The sequence below is a fragment of the Cydia pomonella genome, chromosome 10 (assembly GCF_033807575.1).
Source record: "Cydia pomonella isolate Wapato2018A chromosome 10, ilCydPomo1, whole genome shotgun sequence".
NCBI lineage: Eukaryota > Metazoa > Arthropoda > Insecta > Lepidoptera > Tortricidae > Cydia > Cydia pomonella.
Genome location: NC_084712.1, coordinates 22,628,966 through 22,656,104, shown reverse-complemented (window position 1 = coordinate 22,656,104; position 27,139 = coordinate 22,628,966). Strand labels below are relative to the sequence as shown.

At 42.7% G+C, this 27,139-nt stretch overlaps 1 protein-coding gene across 2 annotated transcripts in view; it reads left to right on the top strand.

The window, feature by feature from the left end:
* LOC133522448 (uncharacterized) overlaps positions 1-24,311 on the top strand; it is a 42,698-nt gene extending 18,387 nt beyond the window's left edge. For both annotated transcript variants that reach the window (XM_061857805.1, XM_061857804.1), the window contains 6 exons: positions 1,127-1,238; positions 2,892-3,035; positions 5,871-5,974; positions 9,988-10,089; positions 10,633-10,838; positions 23,352-24,311. In XM_061857805.1, the coding sequence (XP_061713789.1) occupies positions 1,127-1,238; positions 2,892-3,035; positions 5,871-5,974; positions 9,988-10,089; positions 10,633-10,838; positions 23,352-23,505 (822 nt within the window). In that variant the 3' untranslated portion in view covers positions 23,506-24,311. The remainder of the gene's footprint in view (positions 1-1,126; positions 1,239-2,891; positions 3,036-5,870; positions 5,975-9,987; positions 10,090-10,632; positions 10,839-23,351) is intronic.
* The last annotated feature ends 2,828 nt before the right edge of the window (positions 24,312-27,139 follow it).

Sequence of the window (27,139 nt, the reverse complement as noted above, 5' to 3'; positions counted from 1 at the left end):
AAATCTTGGGATTAGTTGTCAAGCGGACCCCAGGCTCCCATGAGCCGTGGCAAAATGCCGGGACAACGCGAGGAAGAAGAAGAAGACTCTACATAGATACACATTTACAGTTTTTTTTTTTATTTACATTCCCTGACGCCAATTACCTTCGATCTGAATCTCTTAGCTATCTAATTTTTTAGTAGCTTAACATATTAAAAGCAACTGTTTTAAGCAAAATACTATCCCATATTTATTTCAACTCATTGTCTTTGAGATATTTTTATTTATTTATTTATTTTAAACTTTATTGCACCAATACAAGTATAACGTACAATAGGCGAACTTAATGCCTTGAGGCATTCTCTACCAGTCAACCACTGGGCCAAACAGAAATTTGCTAAGGTGGGGTTTGCTAAGAGATATTTGGCATCAAATTTAAAGAATTTTTAAACCTGGTTTTTTGGCTATAACTTTTGTGTTACTTAATTAGTTTAAAAATAAAATCTCTGACCTGTTTTTAGAGACGTCAAAGACGAACCCAAATACGTGAGCTCCTTCACAGAAATCGAGTAACGAAAAAAGTGTTTTATAGGCAATGTTTAAAAAAAATCATAAAAAAATAAGTATTCATTTCTTTCAAAATCCGGCAGACCAGAATGGAGATAAATTATTGAAGAACCGATAGCCGCTTGTCTTATAATTCTATCTGTAGTGCAAATGTAGGAGAAACGTCTCAAAACTTGTCAAAAATCAATGAAACCCGCGTGGAGCCCATTAAATAATTTAATAATAATAATAACTCAGCCTATATACGTTCCACTGCTGGGCACAGGCCTCCTCTCATGCGCGAGAGGGCTGGGGCTATAGTCCCCACGCTAGCCCAATGCGGATTGGGGACTTCACATACACCTTTGAATTTCTTCGCAGATGTATGCAGGTTTCCTCACGATGTTTTCCTTCACCGAAAAGCTAGTGGTAAATATCAAATGATATTTCGTACATAAGTTCCGAAAAACTCATTGGTACGAGCCAGGATTTGAACCCACGACCTCCGGATTGAAAGTCGGACGTCATATCCACTCGGCCACCACAGCTTCTCCCCAAATAATTTAACTTAAAAAAAAACCATTGTTTCTATTTACAGGGTTACAGCAACCGTGACGAAATGGACATCTGCAAGCACTATACAGGGGGATCACAGAAGACGTGCTTCAAAGGCAGCCGCTGCAAGAAGAGACACGTTATGATACACCCTGGTATGTCGTGAATATTCTGTTTTTTTTAAATACTACGTCGGTGACATACAAGCATACGGCCTCCCTGATGGTAAGCAGTCTCCGTACTCCAGGGGAGTTACATGCGCGTTGCCGACTCTAACCCCTTGTGAAAAGTGCACAACAGTCGGGTATTGAGGTATGTGAGGTATTGAGGTAGGTGTTAAACTGCTCAGAGGAAAAGTGCACAACAGTCAGGTATTGAGGTATGTGAGATATTGAGGTAGGTTTTAAACTGCTTAGAGTAAAAGTGCACAACAGTCAGGTATTGAGTTATGTGAGGTATTGAGGTAGGTGTTAAACTGCTCAGAGGAAAAGTGCACAACAGTCAGGTATTGAGGTATATGAGGTAGGTGTTAAACTGCTCAGAGGAAAAGTGCACAACAGTCAGGTATTGAGGTATGTGAGGTAGGTGTTAAACTGCTCAGAGGAAAAGTGTACAACAGTCAGGTATTGAGGTATGTGAGGTATTGAGGCAGGTGTTAAACTGCTCAGAGGAAAAGTGCACAACAGTCAGGTATTGAGGTATGTGAGGTAGGTGTTAAACTGCTCAGAGGAAAAGTGCACAACAGTCAGGTATTGAGGTATGTGAGGTATTGAGGTAGGTGTTAAACTGCTCAGAGGAAAAGTGCACAACAGTCAGGTATTGAGGTATGTGAGGTATTGAGGTAGGTGTTAAACTGCTCAGAGGAAAAGCGCACAACAGTCGGGTATTGAGGTATGTGAGCGTGTACATGCCCGACGGGTATGTACGGCGCCACGACGTAATGGCGGAGAATATTGACCTATTCTCATGTTCTCTGAATGAATTCACAAACTCAGCATTGTATATATTATCTTATACATATAATGATATACTTTAGATTGTATTTTTATATATAAGTAGTTACACTATTGTCTTAGGTTTAGTACCTGTGAAAATAGTTGTAAGTGGGAAAAAAAAAAAAATACAGGACGACCGGTTTGGCCTAGTGGGTGACCCTGCCTACGAAGCTGATGGACCTGGGTTCAAATCCTGGTAAGGGCATTTATTCGTGTGATGAGTATGGATATTTGTTCCTAAGTCATGGGTGTTTTATATGTATTTAATTAATTAATTACCTGGGCGACCGAGCATTGCTCGGTTATAACTATTTATTGTAATATGGTGGTGTATAGGTGATAATCTTATCTACATTTTTTTACTACATTAAACTTGTCTAAAACAATAAAAATTAAAAAATTATATATACACTTGAACATATAAAAAAAGAAAAGTTAGTCACCGGGCGAGATTCGAACCCGTAACACTCGTTTAGCAGTCCGCGTCTTAACCCGCTGGACCAGACGGACAGTGGCCGGCAACACGAAATTAGCGACCATATTCTGCGTCGAAAGAAAAACGCATGAAAACTCGAAAACACGCGTTTTCCCAAACATAAGACTAATCTAGATCGATTGTTTACCCCCAAAAACCCCCATATACCAAATTTCAGCAAAATCGTTAGAGCCGTTTCCGAGATCCCGGAAATATATATACATATATATATATATATATACAAGAATTGCTCGTTTAAAGGTATAAGATATATTTATATGTATTTAGTTAATTTGTGTAATAATGTCCTATAATAAAATAAATATATATTGTCGCAGATGGCTGGACACTAGACCGCGCGGCGACCCCGAAGTGCCGGCCGGCCGCGCTGCCGGCGCCCGGCTCGTGGCAGCGGGTGCTGGTGACGTGCGTGTGCCACTTCGACCGCCTCTACGTCATGTTCCAGCAGGACCCGCCTACAGGTCAGTTAATACCTGGGTGAATCAACTTTTTTTGTTTTGTTATCCTGTCCCGTTGTCCAAGGGACAACAGTGGCACAGTTTGTTTGAAGAGACGTTGTATGCCGTCCTATTAACATGCTTAGTAGGGGGCCCATTATGGACATTGGTTATAACGACCGCAAAAACGCAAGTTTAATTCATTTAAGTACCATAAAATCTGTATTTCAATGAACTTTTGTCCCCTGGACAACTAATCGTAACCATGGCAACGAGTGACGCTAAAAAGTTGATTCTCCCACCTACTCATTCATATTTGATGCAAACCACGCGGGCTAAAGACAGTAGAAATAGAACTACGTAAGGTCGATCAGGACCAGGGACCGGTCCGGTATCCCCTTCGAAGGGGTATTTCGTAAGGCTTTGCTTACTAAAGTCGTTGCTAAGTAACCCTTTCATTTGGCTTTTTAAGCGCTTCATAATACGGGTAAAATACCCGTTCCTAAAGGGTTAGCTTTGAAGGGGTATCGATTGTGAATTATAACGCTTATGCCATTTTGAACTTTCTCGTCATAAATATAGAATCAAATATTGCTTATTTATGTTTAAAGTGAAGGACTGGGTGTCTAGCGCGTTAACAGCACAGGCGTCATGATTTTTTGAATTAGGAAGGGGCTAACCTTTCATTTTAGCGGTATCTCTGAACGAGAAACCCCTTCCTAGAACTAAGACAAATGGACGGGTAACCCATTCAAAGAGAAAGCCAGTCGTTGGGGATATTCGATAACTTGCTAAGCCATTTAACGGCTTTTTAGAGTTCCGTAGTCAACTAGGAACCCTTATAGTTTCGCCATTTCGAGGCTTTGCTCCGTGGTCCTTAGTGCTAGAAAGCTGAAATTTGGCATGGATATATAAATCAATAAAGCCGACAAAGTCGTAGAATAAAATCTAATAATTTTTTTTTTAGGGTACCTCCCTTACACTTTAAGTGGGGGTGAAATTTTTTTTTGCTTCAACCCTACAGTGTGGGATATCGTTTGAAAGGTCTTTCAAAACTAATAGGGGTCTTCAACAAACATATTTTGATAAATTTAATATATTCGGAGATAATCGCTCCGAAAGAAAAAAAAAATGTGTCCCCCCCCCCCTCTAACTTTTGAACCATAGGTCAAAAAATATTTAAAAAAAACGTGGAAGTAGAGCTTAAGAAAGACATTAAACGAAAACTATTACGGACATGATCAGTTTAGCTGTTTTTGAGTTATCGCAATAAGTTCCCTTCATAGTAAAAAGACGCACTATCCACAGTTCATCCCTTGGTTAATAATCTACTACACTTTGAGCTCCAGTTTAGCTTATTGTGACGGAAGAGTAACTACGGAACCCTATTTGAGTGGACGGGTCCCTGACCAGGGCAAATTCCAGTACAGGGTTTTTGCGTCTATTTGTGTTATTTTTTTAAAATTCGCGAATTAGAAGAGCTATCTTATCTCGTGGTCCATTATATCCATATTTTAGCTTGATAATTGTTCTTTAATTATGTCTACTGATATTTCAAAAAACATATCGTATCACAAGTAAATAATTTTTCCGTGAACCCATTTCACGAGTTAAAATCCGTATAAACTCCCTTATTATGCAACGGTTACACATGAAACTTTAACCAATAGTGAATAATGATGTACACTTCAATTACGTCTACCGATTTTCCAATTATATAAATAGTTTTTGAGAAATCGATACTATTCAAGTTCGTGTTGCCCCGACGAGCGGCAGGCGGGGCCGGCGCCGCCTGGCCGTCGGACGGGAACCTGTGGCACGTGACGCGCGCGCTATTATTGTTTGTTTGTTTGTTTGTTTAAACTTTATTGCACAAATTTACAAAAAGAGTACAAATGGCGGACTAAACGCCTTGAGGCATTCTCTACCAGTCAACCATTGGGCTAAACAGAAATAGTTAGTTTGTTGCAGGATTGTAAAGAGTTGATATGGAAATAGACACAAGTCGAACCTACTATGATACTATACTTAAACAAATATATATTTTAAATATACCTACATATATACATATTCAATATATATATATATATATATATATATATATATATATATATATATATATATATATATATATATACTTAAAACTCTCTTAAGCCAAAATTGGACGATCAATTCACAGAGAATAATGAATTATTATTATATATATATAATAATATATATATATATATATATATAATAATAATTCATTATTCTCTGTGAATTGATCGTCCAATTTTGGCTTAAGAGAGTTTTAAGTCAAAACCCTCTTAAGCCAAAATTGGACGATCAATTCACAGAGAATAATGAATTATTATTATATATATATAATAATATATATATATATATATATAATAATAATTCATTATTCTCTGTGAATTGATCGTCCAATTTTGGCTTAAGAGAGTTTTAAGTGATAGGACACTTTTTATTTAAGCTTAAAGTGAGTGAGTGCGTTGAACGGACGGTCATAGTGAAGACAACTTAGGGGGGTCTAGGGTTAGGGGGGTCGAGGGGTTTTGCTCAATATTTTGTGATATTTTTTTATACTACGTCGGTGGCAAACAAGCATACGGCCCGCCTGATAAGCAGTCTCCGTAGCCTGCAACTCCAAACCTTCCCTCCCCTCGTTGAGCTCTGGCAACCTTACTCACCGGCAGGAACACAACACTATGAGTAGGGTCTAGTGTTATTTGGCTGCGGTTTTCTGTAAGGTGGAGGTTCTTCCCCAGTTGGGCTTGGCTCTAGAACTGGAATGACATCCGCTGTGCTGTACTACACTAGACGACATTCACTATGCCCATACCTCTCTTTGATTTGCAGAGGAGCTGCCCACCTTCGGTGTGGTGCTGCCGCCCACGACCCTGGCCGCGCTCATACGGGACATGAACAGCCCCGCCACGTGCGCTGCTCACAAACCGCTGAAGGTACATTTTATGCTCTTTCGACCTACTATACGAGAAAATTTTAGTCATATTTGTATCAATACGAAATTCGACGACCATAGTTTGGCCTAGTGGGTAGTGACCCTGCCTACGAAGCTGATGGTCCCGGGTTCAAATCCTGGTAAGGGCATTTATTCATGTGATGAGCATGGATATTTGTTCCTGAGTCATGGGTGTTTTCTATGTATTTAAGTATTTATAAATATTTATATATTATATATATCGTTGTCTAAGTACCCTCAACACAAGCCTTATTGAGCTTACTGTGGGACTTAGTCAATTTGTGTAATAATGTCCGCTCGGTGTCAGTTTTTCGGCCTCAGACGTTTGCTACACGGCAGTATAAAATAAAAAATAAAAATAAAATAAAAATAATTTATTTCAGGTATACCAACCCCATAAGACACATTACAAAAAATATAGTATAGACGTGTTTGTTTATGGTGCGCGTGGCTATTTTGTTCGTACTTAAGAAATTTATTTTTGATACGGAGAAATCTAATTCTGAAAAAAAAAAAAAAATAATTGTTGAGCACAATTGTGGCATATAAGGAGTTTATTTTATATGATAGTCTATAGTCATATGTGTTACATATATAAATTTCACAGAGGTGACAGATGGAGACGTAATTTTCTGATTATCATAGTTTAAATTAGAGAAAAATTTAACGATTGTTCGGACACAGGTTGAAATATTACCAAATAAATTCAAGTTTTTATGATCAAAATGATGTTAAAAAATAGTACTTACCCTTTAGATTCGAATCCATAAATATAACATAACACAAACTACTTATTTTATGTTTGTTTATTTTATAATAGGACATTATTACACAAATTGACTAAGTCCCTCAGTAATATGCGAAATAAACATAAGTTAGTAGTCTCCAAGTATCGTCTACAGAAAGTTAAAAAATCGTTAATGGGAAACTGTGTAACATTTTATAACAAAGTACCCTCAGAGGCATGGAACCTGCCCTATACTTCATTCAAGCAATACGTCAAAAATGCACTTCTCAAAAAGGGATACTATAAAATAGATGACACTTGGGAGACACGGAATCATGGCCAAGTATCCAGTCTCAAAAGCTGTAATAGTTTTGCGTGCAGTGTCCCGGAGAGGCATATGGCGCTGTTGTTTCTAGCTATTCAACCTTATGTATTAATGTTTGTTATGTTTTAGTTATTTTGATGATGACATTGACATATTAAATACATAGTAGTTATGTATTCTGTAGAACTAGTTTTAAGATTGTTAGCTTAACAGTCTCTTGACGTGAAATATGTATTTCATACAATTTTTTATTTTTTTTATTCTTTGACATTTGGAGAACCTTTACACCTCCAAATCTTATTATTGTGTATTATTATTTTTCTCAGACCGTGGGGACCTTATACATCTCCAAACTTAATGTATTAACCGTAGAGACTATACGTCTCTGTCATATTGTATAATATACTTGCCTTGGTACATACTAGTTATGTACAGAATGTAGCATTAGTTTATGAGACTGCTAGTTTAACAGTCCAGACACGGTTTATTTATTTAGTATAAATTTTATTTTGACACTTGGAGAGACTTTACACCTCCAAATTTTATTAGTATTAGTACTCTGACATTGAGGACCTTTTACATCTCCAGATTTAATGTGTGTATACATCTCTATTGTATTGTATTAATTATTTATTTTAAGATTATTATAATGTAATGTTTACCCAGGTATTGGCTGTTGTATTTATAAATGTTGTTATGTATTTTTCATGTCACTATATGATGTTACTATAAATGTTGTATTGACTTGTAAAAGAGCCCTTGAGGCCTACTTGCAGAATAAATTTTTGAATTTTGAATTTGAATTTAAAGCTAGCTTCGTTGCCAAAGTGAGGTACGAGATTGAAAAGCTTGATTATATCACTATTGTATACTATACTTTTTCTGAGTAAAGAAAAGAATACTTTAAACTAATAAAATCATACAGGTAAACAAGCCAAAAGTATACAGCTATTTAAGATACTCGAGCAGCCGCGACACCTTCATACTCGTACGCGCCCCGGCCGCCGGGACCCGGCGGGGTGGGCAACGACACCTCCTCGTAACTCATGACGCCCTGGTACTTGCTCCGCGCTAAATCCAATTTTTAGACAGTTTTTTTATCAATTTTGGCCACTGTAGCCTATGGAGACTAACAAGCAATGGTAAGCGGTTTTCGTAGTCTATGGATGTTGCTATATTAAGGGTGTCACATGTGCGTTTATGACTTATGAAGCAATTGTTTCTACTATACAACCTGAAATAAATAATTAATTTTGAGCTATAGTTTTGTTTCGTCCTCTTGACCGCGGCTTGTGATTGGTCCATTTCATTATAGTCGACTAATCCGTTACGAAATGAATATTATAGTTGACTTGGGAGCCCATACATGAAAAGTACCCAATAGGGTTGTTTCCATCTACAAATCTTAGGGCAGAATTGTATCCCAATAAATTCTTTTGGATTATAAGAACATGTTAAACTACGTTTAGGGGACCTGTAATGACCATATTTTTGTAAATATTGAATAAGCACACGTCACGTCATTGAAGATATCTTTTGGCACACGTCACGTGACCAAACTCGAAACGTCATTGAAGATTCTGATGACGTCACAACTCTCGGATTGACACTGTTGACAGTTAGGCGATAGACAACAAATGACAAATGTCAGTTGACAGTTCGTATCTTCTACGTGTGTATGTAGTTATGTGTCAAACCGTAAACTGTGACGTCACACAATTTTCAAAGAGCGTTTTGGGCGCGAAAGCATCTATCAAAATATATTTTGTTAATTTAACATATTTAAAGCCGTTTTTAGTATAAAAGTTGAATTTTAGGGCAACTTTTAGTTAATATAGAACGTAATACAAGCGTTTCAATAAATTGGAAACAACAATACCATACAATACAAATATACTTTATTGCACACCTCAATACAGAAACAGTACAAATAATACAACACATAAAGAAGAGGTAAACAACAGGCGGTCTTATCGCTAAAAAGCGATCTCTTCCAGACAACCTTTAGGTAGCGGAATTAAAAAAAAATATATATGTTATGTCAGTAGGTGTTCCAGATGCAATAAAAGAAGTCTAGCACAGAATAAACACAAAACTAAGCAATATAATTATCATATACAAATATAAATAAAAAAGATATATAAATACATATACATACATATATTATAATAAATATTTATATAATGAATGCCAGCCATAAGTATGGAAAAGGAAGCAGACAACCCTATTACAGTTTGGCATACGAAATCTTAATTCAACCAGTACAGTCGACGAGTAGAAAAATTAATAAATAAGCGCGCGCGGCGCCGGCGGGGCAGAGTGGCGGCGTCGGAGGCGGACGGGGCGCTCTGAGGCCGACCACTGACTAACGTCCGCCGGACGATGTCAGCCTACCAGTTAGAACTAAAATTTGACAGTTTCGAACAACTGACAGGGCGATATCGTCCGGCGGACTGTTACCCCCTTATTCATAAACGTATACTAAAGTTAAAGTTACGACGCCGCTAATCATCGTTTGTCCCTTTCCGACGTTTCGGTATGATGGAAAGGGACAAACGATTAGCGGCATTGTAACTTTAGTACACGTTTATGAATAAGGAGATTAGTGGTTGCTTGGGGCTCCGTGCAGCGATCTGAGAGGCGCTCTTCGCCCCGTTGTCGTCTGGAAGGATTTGCGAATAGGATGTGCGCATACAGTCTTGAATAATGCACCACAGTTTAACTTAATTTAAATTCTAAGTTTTGTATTTGTGTTTTTTAACCATTTTTTTTTTTTGTTATTGTTACTTAGGAAACCAGTAAGGAAGAGCGGCGTCTCTTAACATAGGTATCTTGTATACTTAGAGACGTCAACCTGCATATTGTTAAGATATTAAGTTACTGATTTTTTTAAATAGTTTAATTAATATCATTGATGTTATCGTATGTTTGTGTGTGTCAGTCGGCGCCGGCGCCGGGCGAGCTGGTGGCGGCGCGGTACCGCGACGGGCAGTGGTACCGCGCGCGCGTCATCTGCGCCACGCCGCCCGACCAAAACGTAGAGGTAACACACGGCCACCCTACATATAGTATCCCTAGGGAGTTATAGCTCCTTTTTCTTTAAATTCACTAATTTATACGAATCATGTACTTTTAAAATACTGACGTTTCTAATTGACTATTTTTGTTTATGTTTAAAAATATTTAATTTCATTAATTTAATAGCCGTTTAGAATATTTTTTACATCATTTTCAATCTAACCTGTCCAACAATGTTAATATGGGGGACGAATGTTTCATATGTATTTAAGAATTATTTTGCGTAAATTTTTTTTTTCTCTGTCTTTACTCGGGTCTTTAATTTTTCCTCATTACCCTCGTATTCAATATTTCACTTACCCCCCCCTCGTTGCACAATTGATATCGCCGGAGACCTAGGCCTTATAGTTGTGCCGTTCTCTCTCTCGTGCGAGAATATTCCCCATACAAAACGGAGAACGTTCTCGAGAACGGTACAACTATAGGATGTATACGTTGCATGTAAAATTTGAGCTCTAGGGGGGCCAGCTGCCCCCGCCTGTACCCGCCTTCGCCCATACCTTTCCAGGTGATGTACATAGACTACGGCAACGTGGTGTCCGTGAAGGAGAACGAGGTCATGGAGCTGGAGCCGCGCTTCACGGTGCTGCCGGCGCAGGCCGCGCTGTGCCGCCTGGCCGGCGTGCGCGGGCCCGCGCAGCGCCGCGCCTGGGTCGCCGCCAAGCAGCGCCTCGCCGGCCTCGCGCAGGACCAGGCCATGGAGGCACATATCATGTGAGGCCATATAATAATATCAACGTTATCAACTAGGTATCATTTTGAGAACTCCCGAGTTGCCAATCGAGGGAAGAGTCCGTCATCTTCAGATTCAGCCGATCTGCTGCGGGTGAGAAGGAGAAAGAGTGAGAGTGACAGAGAGAGGTGTCAGGAAATAGATAGAAAGAGATATATATACTAGCGCCGCGCCTGGGTCGCCGCCAAGCAGCGCCTCGCCGGCCTCGCGCAGGACCAGGCCATGGAGGCACATATCATGTGAGGCCATATAATAATATCAACGTTATCAACTAGGTATCATTTTGAGAACTCCCGAGTTGCCAATCGAGGGAAGAGTCCGTCATCTTCAGATTCAGCCGATCTGCTGCGGGTGAGAAGGAGAAAGAGTGAGAGTGACAGAGAGAGGTGTCAGGAAATAGATAGAAAGAGATATATATACTAGCGCCGCGCCTGGGTCGCCGCCAAGCAGCGCCTCGCCGGCCTCGCGCAGGACCAGGCCATGGAGGCACATATCATGTGAGGCCATATAATAATATCAACGTTATCAACTAGGTATCATTTTGAGAACTCCCGAGTTGCCAATCGAGGGAAGAGTCCGTCATCTTCAGATTCAGCCGATCTGCTGCGGGTGAGAAGGAGAAAGAGTGAGAGTGACAGAGAGAGGTGTCAGGAAATAGATAGAAAGAGATATATATACTAGCGCCGCGCCTGGGTCGCCGCCAAGCAGCGCCTCGCCGGCCTCGCGCAGGACCAGGCCATGGAGGCACATATCATGTGAGGCCATATAATAATATCAACGTTATCAACTAGGTATCATTTTGAGAACTCCCGAGTTGCCAATCGAGGGAAGAGTCCGTCATCTTCAGATTCAGCCGATCTGCTGCGGGTGAGAAGGAGAAAGAGTGAGAGTGACAGAGAGAGGTGTCAGGAAATAGATAGAAAGAGATATATATACTAGCGCCGCGCCTGGGTCGCCGCCAAGCAGCGCCTCGCCGGCCTCGCGCAGGACCAGGCCATGGAGGCACATATCATGTGAGGCCATATAATAATATCAACGTTATCAACTAGGTATCATTTTGAGAACTCCCGAGTTGCCAATCGAGGGAAGAGTCCGTCATCTTCAGATTCAGCCGATCTGCTGCGGGTGAGAAGGAGAAAGAGTGAGAGTGACAGAGAGAGGTGTCAGGAAATAGATAGAAAGAGATATATATACTAGCGCCGCGCCTGGGTCGCCGCCAAGCAGCGCCTCGCCGGCCTCGCGCAGGACCAGGCCATGGAGGCACATATCATGTGAGGCCATATAATAATATCAACGTTATCAACTAGGTATCATTTTGAGAACTCCCGAGTTGCCAATCGAGGGAAGAGTCCGTCATCTTCAGATTCAGCCGATCTGCTGCGGGTGAGAAGGAGAAAGAGTGAGAGTGACAGAGAGAGGTGTCAGGAAATAGATAGAAAGAGATATATATACTAGCGCCGCGCCTGGGTCGCCGCCAAGCAGCGCCTCGCCGGCCTCGCGCAGGACCAGGCCATGGAGGCACATATCATGTGAGGCCATATAATAATATCAACGTTATCAACTAGGTATCATTTTGAGAACTCCCGAGTTGCCAATCGAGGGAAGAGTCCGTCATCTTCAGATTCAGCCGATCTGCTGCGGGTGAGAAGGAGAAAGAGTGAGAGTGACAGAGAGAGGTGTCAGGAAATAGATAGAAAGAGATATATATACTAGCGCCGCGCCTGGGTCGCCGCCAAGCAGCGCCTCGCCGGCCTCGCGCAGGACCAGGCCATGGAGGCACATATCATGTGAGGCCATATAATAATATCAACGTTATCAACTAGGTATCATTTTGAGAACTCCCGAGTTGCCAATCGAGGGAAGAGTCCGTCATCTTCAGATTCAGCCGATCTGCTGCGGGTGAGAAGGAGAAAGAGTGAGAGTGACAGAGAGAGGTGTCAGGAAATAGATAGAAAGAGATATATATACTAGCGCCGCGCCTGGGTCGCCGCCAAGCAGCGCCTCGCCGGCCTCGCGCAGGACCAGGCCATGGAGGCACATATCATGTGAGGCCATATAATAATATCAACGTTATCAACTAGGTATCATTTTGAGAACTCCCGAGTTGCCAATCGAGGGAAGAGTCCGTCATCTTCAGATTCAGCCGATCTGCTGCGGGTGAGAAGGAGAAAGAGTGAGAGTGACAGAGAGAGGTGTCAGGAAATAGATAGAAAGAGATATATATACTAGCGCCGCGCCTGGGTCGCCGCCAAGCAGCGCCGCGCCTGGGTCGCCGCCAAGCAGCGCCTCGCCGGCCTCGCGCAGGACCAGGCCATGGAGGCACATATCATGTGAGGCCATATAATAATATCAACGTTATCAACTAGGTATCATTTTGAGAACTCCCGAGTTGCCAATCGAGGGAAGAGTCCGTCATCTTCAGATTCAGCCGATCTGCTGCGGGTGAGAAGGAGAAAGAGTGAGAGTGACAGAGAGAGGTGTCAGGAAATAGATAGAAAGAGATATATATACTAGCGCCGCGCCTGGGTCGCCGCCAAGCAGCGCCTCGCCGGCCTCGCGCAGGACCAGGCCATGGAGGCACATATCATGTGAGGCCATATAATAATATCAACGTTATCAACTAGGTATCATTTTGAGAACTCCCGAGTTGCCAATCGAGGGAAGAGTCCGTCATCTTCAGATTCAGCCGATCTGCTGCGGGTGAGAAGGAGAAAGAGTGAGAGTGACAGAGAGAGGTGTCAGGAAATAGATAGAAAGAGATATATATACTAGCGCCGCGCCTGGGTCGCCGCCAAGCAGCGCCTCGCCGGCCTCGCGCAGGACCAGGCCATGGAGGCACATATCATGTGAGGCCATATAATAATATCAACGTTATCAACTAGGTATCATTTTGAGAACTCCCGAGTTGCCAATCGAGGGAAGAGTCCGTCATCTTCAGATTCAGCCGATCTGCTGCGGGTGAGAAGGAGAAAGAGTGAGAGTGACAGAGAGAGGTGTCAGGAAATAGATAGAAAGAGATATATATACTAGCGCCGCGCCTGGGTCGCCGCCAAGCAGCGCCTCGCCGGCCTCGCGCAGGACCAGGCCATGGAGGCACATATCATGTGAGGCCATATAATAATATCAACGTTATCAACTAGGTATCATTTTGAGAACTCCCGAGTTGCCAATCGAGGGAAGAGTCCGTCATCTTCAGATTCAGCCGATCTGCTGCGGGTGAGAAGGAGAAAGAGTGAGAGTGACAGAGAGAGGTGTCAGGAAATAGATAGAAAGAGATATATATACTAGCGCCGCGCCTGGGTCGCCGCCAAGCAGCGCCTCGCCGGCCTCGCGCAGGACCAGGCCATGGAGGCACATATCATGTGAGGCCATATAATAATATCAACGTTATCAACTAGGTATCATTTTGAGAACTCCCGAGTTGCCAATCGAGGGAAGAGTCCGTCATCTTCAGATTCAGCCGATCTGCTGCGGGTGAGAAGGAGAAAGAGTGAGAGTGACAGAGAGAGGTGTCAGGAAATAGATAGAAAGAGATATATATACTAGCGCCGCGCCTGGGTCGCCGCCAAGCAGCGCCTCGCCGGCCTCGCGCAGGACCAGGCCATGGAGGCACATATCATGTGAGGCCATATAATAATATCAACGTTATCAACTAGGTATCATTTTGAGAACTCCCGAGTTGCCAATCGAGGGAAGAGTCCGTCATCTTCAGATTCAGCCGATCTGCTGCGGGTGAGAAGGAGAAAGAGTGAGAGTGACAGAGAGAGGTGTCAGGAAATAGATAGAAAGAGATATATATACTAGCGCCGCGCCTGGGTCGCCGCCAAGCAGCGCCTCGCCGGCCTCGCGCAGGACCAGGCCATGGAGGCACATATCATGTGAGGCCATATAATAATATCAACGTTATCAACTAGGTATCATTTTGAGAACTCCCGAGTTGCCAATCGAGGGAAGAGTCCGTCATCTTCAGATTCAGCCGATCTGCTGCGGGTGAGAAGGAGAAAGAGTGAGAGTGACAGAGAGAGGTGTCAGGAAATAGATAGAAAGAGATATATATACTAGCGCCGCGCCTGGGTCGCCGCCAAGCAGCGCCTCGCCGGCCTCGCGCAGGACCAGGCCATGGAGGCACATATCATGTGAGGCCATATAATAATATCAACGTTATCAACTAGGTATCATTTTGAGAACTCCCGAGTTGCCAATCGAGGGAAGAGTCCGTCATCTTCAGATTCAGCCGATCTGCTGCGGGTGAGAAGGAGAAAGAGTGAGAGTGACAGAGAGAGGTGTCAGGAAATAGATAGAAAGAGATATATATACTAGCGCCGCGCCTGGGTCGCCGCCAAGCAGCGCCTCGCCGGCCTCGCGCAGGACCAGGCCATGGAGGCACATATCATGTGAGGCCATATAATAATATCAACGTTATCAACTAGGTATCATTTTGAGAACTCCCGAGTTGCCAATCGAGGGAAGAGTCCGTCATCTTCAGATTCAGCCGATCTGCTGCGGGTGAGAAGGAGAAAGAGTGAGAGTGACAGAGAGAGGTGTCAGGAAATAGATAGAAAGAGATATATATACTAGCGCCGCGCCTGGGTCGCCGCCAAGCAGCGCCTCGCCGGCCTCGCGCAGGACCAGGCCATGGAGGCACATATCATGTGAGGCCATATAATAATATCAACGTTATCAACTAGGTATCATTTTGAGAACTCCCGAGTTGCCAATCGAGGGAAGAGTCCGTCATCTTCAGATTCAGCCGATCTGCTGCGGGTGAGAAGGAGAAAGAGTGAGAGTGACAGAGAGAGGTGTCAGGAAATAGATAGAAAGAGATATATATACTAGCGCCGCGCCTGGGTCGCCGCCAAGCAGCGCCTCGCCGGCCTCGCGCAGGACCAGGCCATGGAGGCACATATCATGTGAGGCCATATAATAATATCAACGTTATCAACTAGGTATCATTTTGAGAACTCCCGAGTTGCCAATCGAGGGAAGAGTCCGTCATCTTCAGATTCAGCCGATCTGCTGCGGGTGAGAAGGAGAAAGAGTGAGAGTGACAGAGAGAGGTGTCAGGAAATAGATAGAAAGAGATATATATACTAGCGCCGCGCCTGGGTCGCCGCCAAGCAGCGCCTCGCCGGCCTCGCGCAGGACCAGGCCATGGAGGCACATATCATGTGAGGCCATATAATAATATCAACGTTATCAACTAGGTATCATTTTGAGAACTCCCGAGTTGCCAATCGAGGGAAGAGTCCGTCATCTTCAGATTCAGCCGATCTGCTGCGGGTGAGAAGGAGAAAGAGTGAGAGTGACAGAGAGAGGTGTCAGGAAATAGATAGAAAGAGATATATATACTAGCGCCGCGCCTGGGTCGCCGCCAAGCAGCGCCTCGCCGGCCTCGCGCAGGACCAGGCCATGGAGGCACATATCATGTGAGGCCATATAATAATATCAACGTTATCAACTAGGTATCATTTTGAGAACTCCCGAGTTGCCAATCGAGGGAAGAGTCCGTCATCTTCAGATTCAGCCGATCTGCTGCGGGTGAGAAGGAGAAAGAGTGAGAGTGACAGAGAGAGGTGTCAGGAAATAGATAGAAAGAGATATATATACTAGCGCCGCGCCTGGGTCGCCGCCAAGCAGCGCCTCGCCGGCCTCGCGCAGGACCAGGCCATGGAGGCACATATCATGTGAGGCCATATAATAATATCAACGTTATCAACTAGGTATCATTTTGAGAACTCCCGAGTTGCCAATCGAGGGAAGAGTCCGTCATCTTCAGATTCAGCCGATCTGCTGCGGGTGAGAAGGAGAAAGAGTGAGAGTGACAGAGAGAGGTGTCAGGAAATAGATAGAAAGAGATATATATACTAGCGCCGCGCCTGGGTCGCCGCCAAGCAGCGCCTCGCCGGCCTCGCGCAGGACCAGGCCATGGAGGCACATATCATGTGAGGCCATATAATAATATCAACGTTATCAACTAGGTATCATTTTGAGAACTCCCGAGTTGCCAATCGAGGGAAGAGTCCGTCATCTTCAGATTCAGCCGATCTGCTGCGGGTGAGAAGGAGAAAGAGTGAGAGTGACAGAGAGAGGTGTCAGGAAATAGATAGAAAGAGATATATATACTAGCGCCGCGCCTGGGTCGCCGCCAAGCAGCGCCTCGCCGGCCTCGCGCAGGACCAGGCCATGGAGGCACATATCATGTGAGGCCATATAATAATATCAACGTTATCAACTAGGTATCATTTTGAGAACTCCCGAGTTGCCAATCGAGGGAAGAGTCCGTCATCTTCAGATTCAGCCGATCTGCTGCGGGTGAGAAGGAGAAAGAGTGAGAGTGACAGAGAGAGGTGTCAGGAAATAGATAGAAAGAGATATATATACTAGCGCCGCGCCTGGGTCGCCGCCAAGCAGCGCCTCGCCGGCCTCGCGCAGGACCAGGCCATGGAGGCACATATCATGTGAGGCCATATAATAATATCAACGTTATCAACTAGGTATCATTTTGAGAACTCCCGAGTTGCCAATCGAGGGAAGAGTCCGTCATCTTCAGATTCAGCCGATCTGCTGCGGGTGAGAAGGAGAAAGAGTGAGAGTGACAGAGAGAGGTGTCAGGAAATAGATAGAAAGAGATATATATACTAGCGCCGCGCCTGGGTCGCCGCCAAGCAGCGCCTCGCCGGCCTCGCGCAGGACCAGGCCATGGAGGCACATATCATGTGAGGCCATATAATAATATCAACGTTATCAACTAGGTATCATTTTGAGAACTCCCGAGTTGCCAATCGAGGGAAGAGTCCGTCATCTTCAGATTCAGCCGATCTGCTGCGGGTGAGAAGGAGAAAGAGTGAGAGTGACAGAGAGAGGTGTCAGGAAATAGATAGAAAGAGATATATATACTAGCGCCGCGCCTGGGTCGCCGCCAAGCAGCGCCTCGCCGGCCTCGCGCAGGACCAGGCCATGGAGGCACATATCATGTGAGGCCATATAATAATATCAACGTTATCAACTAGGTATCATTTTGAGAACTCCCGAGTTGCCAATCGAGGGAAGAGTCCGTCATCTTCAGATTCAGCCGATCTGCTGCGGGTGAGAAGGAGAAAGAGTGAGAGTGACAGAGAGAGGTGTCAGGAAATAGATAGAAAGAGATATATATACTAGCGCCGCGCCTGGGTCGCCGCCAAGCAGCGCCTCGCCGGCCTCGCGCAGGACCAGGCCATGGAGGCACATATCATGTGAGGCCATATAATAATATCAACGTTATCAACTAGGTATCATTTTGAGAACTCCCGAGTTGCCAATCGAGGGAAGAGTCCGTCATCTTCAGATTCAGCCGATCTGCTGCGGGTGAGAAGGAGAAAGAGTGAGAGTGACAGAGAGAGGTGTCAGGAAATAGATAGAAAGAGATATATATACTAGCGCCGCGCCTGGGTCGCCGCCAAGCAGCGCCTCGCCGGCCTCGCGCAGGACCAGGCCATGGAGGCACATATCATGTGAGGCCATATAATAATATCAACGTTATCAACTAGGTATCATTTTGAGAACTCCCGAGTTGCCAATCGAGGGAAGAGTCCGTCATCTTCAGATTCAGCCGATCTGCTGCGGGTGAGAAGGAGAAAGAGTGAGAGTGACAGAGAGAGGTGTCAGGAAATAGATAGAAAGAGATATATATACTAGCGCCGCGCCTGGGTCGCCGCCAAGCAGCGCCTCGCCGGCCTCGCGCAGGACCAGGCCATGGAGGCACATATCATGTGAGGCCATATAATAATATCAACGTTATCAACTAGGTATCATTTTGAGAACTCCCGAGTTGCCAATCGAGGGAAGAGTCCGTCATCTTCAGATTCAGCCGATCTGCTGCGGGTGAGAAGGAGAAAGAGTGAGAGTGACAGAGAGAGGTGTCAGGAAATAGATAGAAAGAGATATATATACTAGCGCCGCGCCTGGGTCGCCGCCAAGCAGCGCCTCGCCGGCCTCGCGCAGGACCAGGCCATGGAGGCACATATCATGTGAGGCCATATAATAATATCAACGTTATCAACTAGGTATCATTTTGAGAACTCCCGAGTTGCCAATCGAGGGAAGAGTCCGTCATCTTCAGATTCAGCCGATCTGCTGCGGGTGAGAAGGAGAAAGAGTGAGAGTGACAGAGAGAGGTGTCAGGAAATAGATAGAAAGAGATATATATACTAGCGCCGCGCCTGGGTCGCCGCCAAGCAGCGCCTCGCCGGCCTCGCGCAGGACCAGGCCATGGAGGCACATATCATGTGAGGCCATATAATAATATCAACGTTATCAACTAGGTATCATTTTGAGAACTCCCGAGTTGCCAATCGAGGGAAGAGTCCGTCATCTTCAGATTCAGCCGATCTGCTGCGGGTGAGAAGGAGAAAGAGTGAGAGTGACAGAGAGAGGTGTCAGGAAATAGATAGAAAGAGATATATATACTAGCGCCGCGCCTGGGTCGCCGCCAAGCAGCGCCTCGCCGGCCTCGCGCAGGACCAGGCCATGGAGGCACATATCATGTGAGGCCATATAATAATATCAACGTTATCAACTAGGTATCATTTTGAGAACTCCCGAGTTGCCAATCGAGGGAAGAGTCCGTCATCTTCAGATTCAGCCGATCTGCTGCGGGTGAGAAGGAGAAAGAGTGAGAGTGACAGAGAGAGGTGTCAGGAAATAGATAGAAAGAGATATATATACTAGCGCCGCGCCTGGGTCGCCGCCAAGCAGCGCCTCGCCGGCCTCGCGCAGGACCAGGCCATGGAGGCACATATCATGTGAGGCCATATAATAATATCAACGTTATCAACTAGGTATCATTTTGAGAACTCCCGAGTTGCCAATCGAGGGAAGAGTCCGTCATCTTCAGATTCAGCCGATCTGCTGCGGGTGAGAAGGAGAAAGAGTGAGAGTGACAGAGAGAGGTGTCAGGAAATAGATAGAAAGAGATATATATACTAGCGCCGCGCCTGGGTCGCCGCCAAGCAGCGCCTCGCCGGCCTCGCGCAGGACCAGGCCATGGAGGCACATATCATGTGAGGCCATATAATAATATCAACGTTATCAACTAGGTATCATTTTGAGAACTCCCGAGTTGCCAATCGAGGGAAGAGTCCGTCATCTTCAGATTCAGCCGATCTGCTGCGGGTGAGAAGGAGAAAGAGTGAGAGTGACAGAGAGAGGTGTCAGGAAATAGATAGAAAGAGATATATATACTAGCGCCGCGCCTGGGTCGCCGCCAAGCAGCGCCTCGCCGGCCTCGCGCAGGACCAGGCCATGGAGGCGCATATCATGTGAGGCCATATAATAATATCAACATTATCAACTAGGTATCATTTTGAGAACTCCCGAGTTGCCAATCGAGGGAAGAGTCCGTCATCTTCAGATTCAGCCGATCTGCTGCGGGTGAGAAGGAGAAAGAGTGAGAGTGACAGAGAGAGGTGTCAGGAAATAGATAGAAAGAGATATATATACTAGCGCCGCGCCTGGGTCGCCGCCAAGCAGCGCCTCGCCGGCCTCGCGCAGGACCAGGCCATGGAGGCGCATATCATGTGAGGCCATATAATAATATCAACATTATCAACTAGGTATCATTTTGAGAACTCCCGAGTTGCCAATCGAGGGAAGAGTCCGTCATCTTCAGATTCAGCCGATCTGCTGCGGGTGAGAAGGAGAAAGAGTGAGAGTGACAGAGAGAGGTGTCAGGAAATAGATAGAAAGAGATATATATACTAGCGCCGCGCCTGGGTCGCCGCCAAGCAGCGCCTCGCCGGCCTCGCGCAGGACCAGGCCATGGAGGCGCATATCATGTGAGGCCATATAATAATATCAACATTATCAACTAGGTATCATTTTGAGAACTCCCGAGTTGCCAATCGAGGGAAGAGTCCGTCATCTTCAATTTCAGCCGATCTGCTGCGGGTGAGAAGGAGAAAGAGAGAAGTGTCAGGAAATAGATAGAAAGAGACATATATATACTAGCGCCGCGCCTGGGTCGCCGCCAAGCTGCGCCTCGCCGGCCTCGCGCAGGACCACACCATGGAGGCGCATATCATGTGAGGCCATATAATGATATTATTTATTTATTTAACTTTATTGCACAATATAACAAATAAAGTACAAATGGTGAACTTAATGCCTAAAGGCATTCTCTACCAGTCAACCATCAGGCTAAACAGAAACTAGTACGTTGCCAAACAAAAAAAAAACAGAATAAGTAACTTAAAACAAGCAAAATAGCGATAAATAATATATACTAACGGTTATAAACTTACATAAATATACTATAATTAAATATACATACATATATATTAATTTATGTACCCAGTGCAAAAAATACTACGACTACGAAGGACAATTAACCAGAGAGCTTGTCGAAAAAGTGCTTGCGTAACATGCGCTTAAACGAGAGCTTGGTTTGAGCCTGTCTGATGTTGAGTGGGAGATCATTCCAAAGCCGGATCGCCTGTACGGTGAAGGAGTTAGAGACAAAACCAGAACTATGACAAGGAACAGTAAGCTTGAGACTACGGGACTCGCGAAGGGTGCAACCTGTTCAACATTATCAACTAAGTAGCATATTTAGACTGGACCCAACCATTTGCAGGTCCCGCATCACCGTCGACGCTGTATGTGTCCCGATTACTCTACCTTACGAAGGTCGAGGACATCGTAAAGTAATTTATCTATGGGCCCATAGTTGCCTGAAAATAAATATTACAGTACATATGGGGCTACTTTATAGCACTAGTGCGAGAAGTAGCATATTATGTTACTGTGTCGAACATTTAAAGGGCCATATGTACTGTAAAACGTTGTACGATACAAGTGCGAAAAATAGGAAATTCGAAACGAGTGGCGATAAATTAAAACACGACCGAAGGGAGTGTTTTAAATCGACACGAGTTGCGAATGTAATGTACTATTTTAATTCATTTTATTCATTCATATTGAAAACTCCGAGTTGCCAATCGAGGGAAGATTCCGTCAATCTTCAGATTCAGCCATTCTGCTGCGGGAGAAAGAGGGAGATAGCGAGAGAGACCACAGAGAGTTAGAGCGACGACAGGCATATTATGTATTTATGTTTATGTTATTTAGTGACGAGAAAGGATCGGATAAAGAATGAGTATATAAGGGGAAGTTTGAAAGTAGCACCGGTAGCGGAGAAGATAAGGAGTGGTAGGTTAGCGTGGTATGGGCATTTAATGAGGAGGGATGAATGCCATATAGGAAAAAGAATGTTAGGAATGAATGTTGATGGACGGAGAGCGGATGGTAGACCCAAAAAACGATGGATGGATTGTGTGAAAGAGGATATGAGAAAGAAAGGAGTGAGTGCTGAGCTGACGAAAGATAGAGGAGAATGGAAGAGAAGATCATGTTGTGCCGACCCCACATAAAGTGGGATAAAGGCAGTAGGAAGAGTTATTTTATATACACAACTTCCCCAAATTTCCCCGCCTTCCCCGTCAGTTTTCAGTCAGTCTGCGTCGCGGAACGGAATATTTCCATTCGGGACGGAGTGAAGAGTGGTAATTCTGTGTGAAAGACACAACACTCATTCTGTGTTTTTATACTTTTCTTAAAACCATCAATCAGTCATAAAAATAATCCTCGGTATCTATACATATGATGGGGTTTTCAGAAAAGTCTACTACTTTTTTTTTCTCGAAAAGCTAACATCTTTTGAGTTAGTTCGACTCGGAAACTCGTGAACTACTGATCAACAATGAGGAAAACAGTAACCCTAGCTTTCCATGCAACAATATTTAGTTCGTTTTGTGGCAGTCCATACATAATTATGTGAAAATGCGTCACAATATTAATTTACTATACTGACACATTTTCTGTGTAAAACAATAGTCCTCGTGATTCAGGTAAAACTCACCCAAGTCGAAGGTTTCTATAAATATTTTTTTTTTTTTCGAAAAATGTCCTGTTTTTATTGATTTATTTATTCTTTATTGCACAATATATGAAGGTACAAATGGCGGATTAAATGCCTTAAGGCATCCTCTACCAGTCAACCAATGGGTTAAACCAGAAAGATTAAATAGGTGCAGTGTCTTTTAAATTAAATGAATTTGCAACCGAGACTATATATTTATAGATTTACACATATACTTAATACAAATAAACATACATATATGACGACCAGTCTGGCCTAGTGGGTAGTGACCCTGCCTATGAAGCCGATGGTCCCGGGTTCAAATCCTGGCAAGGGCATTTATTTGTGTGATGAGCACGAATATTTGTTCCTGAGTCATGGGTGTTTTCTATGTATTTAAGAATATATAAATATTTATATATTATATATATCGTTGTCTAAGTACTCACAACACAGACCTTATTGAGCTTACCGTGGGACTTAGTCAATTTGTGTAATATTTTCTTATAATATTTATTTATTATATATATTAATTACATATACATATAATAATTTTACCATAGTGAAACAGCAAGATTTTGTTATATAATGTTTTCCACAGCGCCCGCGGCTACGACGAGCTCACCGTGGAGCTGTTCGACCTGCAGGGCTTCAACCTCGCCGAGCAGCTCGCGGCGGGCGGCGCCGTCACCTACACGAAAGACTACGATATAGAAGACGACTCCAAGCGACGATACCATCTAGTACAGGCCTGACGCCGAAAAAAAAACTAAAAAATATTACAGATTTCAATGATGACAGCTTCTGATTTTGATAATTAGCGTGGTAGGTACTAAAAACAATCGATTCGAGTAATAAATTGGTTAGATTCCAAAAATAATCATCAGATTCCAAAAATAATTTCACTAGATTCCAATAATAATTACAGTCCAAAACTAAATGCCCTATATAGTCACCAAGGATTACAAGCTGTATAGACGATCCTAGTCGTTGCTTCCATCTAGTGCAGATCTGACGACGAAAAAAAAAGTACAAATCGACCTTTAGACTTAGAAAATAAGCGTTCTATATAACTAAAATTATCAATAAGAAGTACAATTCCAAAAAAAATAAGTAAATCCCAAAAATAATAACCCGTGAGTCAGATATTCTTTCCTAAATCTAAATGGTATTTGAATAATAATTATCCTAAATGCCAAAACTATCGATTTCAGTAGTAATTAGTGGAAATTCCAAAAATAACCTTAACATTCATGCCCTAATTTCTGGTATCGCATGTTACTCGTAAAGTAAGGACTAAGCACGAAGAATTTCGTACATCGACCAGCCATTTGCTATCTCTATCGCACGCGCATATATTGCTGTCCCACTCGTATAGTGGCGTCAAAGATAATTTGAAATAGAGGTGGATTGTCAAAGAAAACTTTGTGGCCACAGTAAATTTACTGCCATCTTTCGATACATGATTAAAACTTTTAGAACGCCATTTGACTTTGATCCTTATATGTGTTAAATTTGTTAAATATCAAAAAGTAGCGCCATCAAGGCCTTTCAGATCAGATGCCATTTAAGGCAGCATCGTTTCGAGCGAGTTGTGCCCGGTAAGAGGGCGCCACTTTTTTTTTATTGTTTAAAAATAAGGATCAAAGTCAAATGGTTAGAACGCCATTTGAGTTTCAATCATGTGTCGAAAAATGGCAGTAAGTTTACTGTGGCTAAAAAGTTTCCTTTAACAATACACCTCTATTTAAAATTTTCTTTGGTGCTATTGACGGCCGGCATCATAAGGCGCGACAACACACGCGTGCGATAGAGCTACCAACAGGCGGGTCAATATACGAAACTCTTAGGATTTAGGGTCCTTACTTTAGTAAGAGACGAGCGATATATCGTCTCATGTCTTAAACGATACACTCGATCATTGTTGGGATGCAGATTCCAAAAATAGCATAATAATAGATTAAAAACTTGAGATGCTATTCATAATACATTCACCATATTCCACGTTTAAAGGTATATATATTTATATATACAGGAATTATCGTTTAAAGGTATTAAATATATAATATAATATCGTCAAACGGAGCTCAATATTATTTCGGTTATTAAAACTTTAAACATGCTTGTTATATTTTTTACAGTACATATGGTGCTACTTTATAGCACTAGTGCGAAAATTAGCATGTGTCGAACATTTAAAGGGCCATATGTACTGTAAAACGTTGTACGATACATGTGCGAATAGGTAATTCGCAACTCGTGTCGATTTAAAACACTCCCTTCGGTCGTGTTTTAATCTATCGCCACTCGTTTCGAATTTCCTATTTTTCGTACTTGTATCGTAATGTACTATTACAGTACATATGGTGCTACTTTACCACACTAGTGCGAAAATAAGCATATTACGTTACTATGTCGATCATTTAAAGGGCCATATGTACTGTAAAACGTTGTACGATACATGTGCGAATAGGTAATTCGCAACTCGCGATTTAAAACACCCCCAACATGTTTTAATTTATCCCCACTCGTTGCGAAATACCTACTTTTCGCACTTGTATCGTAATGAGTTTTTACAACGTTTAAAAACTGTTTAATTGTAGAATAAGGATCGTTTATATTAAGAGGATACTTAATATATTAAGAGCAATGAATAGATCAAACCTAAACATATATTAAAACATATATATATAATAATTGTGATATTATTCAAACGTTCCTGAATATTAACACTGGAAAGCCTTATATATTTTACAGTACATATGGTGCTACTTTACCGCACTAGTGCGAAAATTAGCATATTACGTTACTATGTCGAACATTTAAAGGGCCATATGTACTGTAAAACGTTGTACGATACATGTGCGAATAGGTAATTCGCAACTCGTGTCGATTTAAAACACTCCCTTCGGTCGTGTTTTAATTTATCACCACTCGTTTCGAATTTCCTATTTTTCGCACTTGTATCGTAATGTACTATTTAAACACTAGTTTTATTACAAAGAAAGAAATTACATTTATTTTAACGCCACAAATTATACAAATAAAGGCATGTATACATAAAAAACAGGTATACATACATATTAGTTAAGGTATATTTGGGTAATCCCAAAAACTACCCATAATTCCATTGTATCAGTCCATTATTAAAATTAAACGGCATTCGGAATTACCCAAATACCTTACTTAAAAAAATAAACTCGTTAAATCAAGACTTTAATTTTTTTATTGTTGATTTAAGTTTACATTGTGCCTTAACAGCGGTACAAATTGGGAGGATGGGTTTAAATATATCAATAAGTGTTATTTTTTGTTGGAAAGGACCATTTTGTATGTATCCTGGTCCAAAAACCAACCGAAATGTGAGTTAAGTCATTAGATAGGTACTATGTACTTCATTTTGTTCTATAGGCACTAAGCGGAATTCCATTGCAGACTGAGATATTTGAATTTTAGTCAAAATGTCACCCTTATTACCTAGGCAATAGAGTCCAAGTAAGTTAATTGCCGCAGGGCAGATGTTCGCGCCCAGCGGTGGACTCTATTGCCTAGGTAATAAGGGTGATGACTTTTTGACTAAAATTCAAATATCTCAGTTCTGCAATGGAATTCCGCGACATAAAGTAAATATAAATACCTATCTAATGTCCTAATTCTCAACTCTGTTGGTTTTTGGGCCATTTTGTCGCATAGTCTTTTAGCAGATATTTTGTTGACCGACTTTGCCTAAAGTGTATTAGTTGCTAATTTGTACTTAATAAAGTATACCATACAAACTCAAGTATTTTGTAAAAATAAAGTAGTTGCTACGGATTTTCTGCGTATTATTAAACTTAACCATCCAATGTACGGAAGGTGGAGGTAAGGAAATAAATCTCCATGTACCAAAAAGTGTCATCAAAAAACCTTAAATAGGTGGCGCTACAATACCTAGAATACTCACATCTACAGTAAGTTTTTTTTAAACTACGTCGGTGCCAAACAAGCATACGGCCCGCCTGATGGTAAGTAGCCTATGTACGCCTGCAACTCCAGAGGAGCTACATGCGCGTTGCCGACCCTAGCATTCCCCCCCTTGTGGGTACTCGGACAACGGACAACGATATAATAATAATAATAATAAAGGGAATAATAATAATAAAATACTTTATTGTGCACTACAAAGAAACATACATGTTACAAACAAAAAAAAGGACATAAGTAAGTAGGTAACAACAGGCGGACTTATCGCTAAAGAGCGATCTCTTCCAGACAACCTTCAGATAGCGATTCAGTGGCTAGAAATAAAGTTATTGGGCAGTGCAAAACCACATAAGTGTAAAGTTTATAAAATAAGTAAATAGAAACTACAAACAATGAGAAACGATATATATAATATACAAATACTTA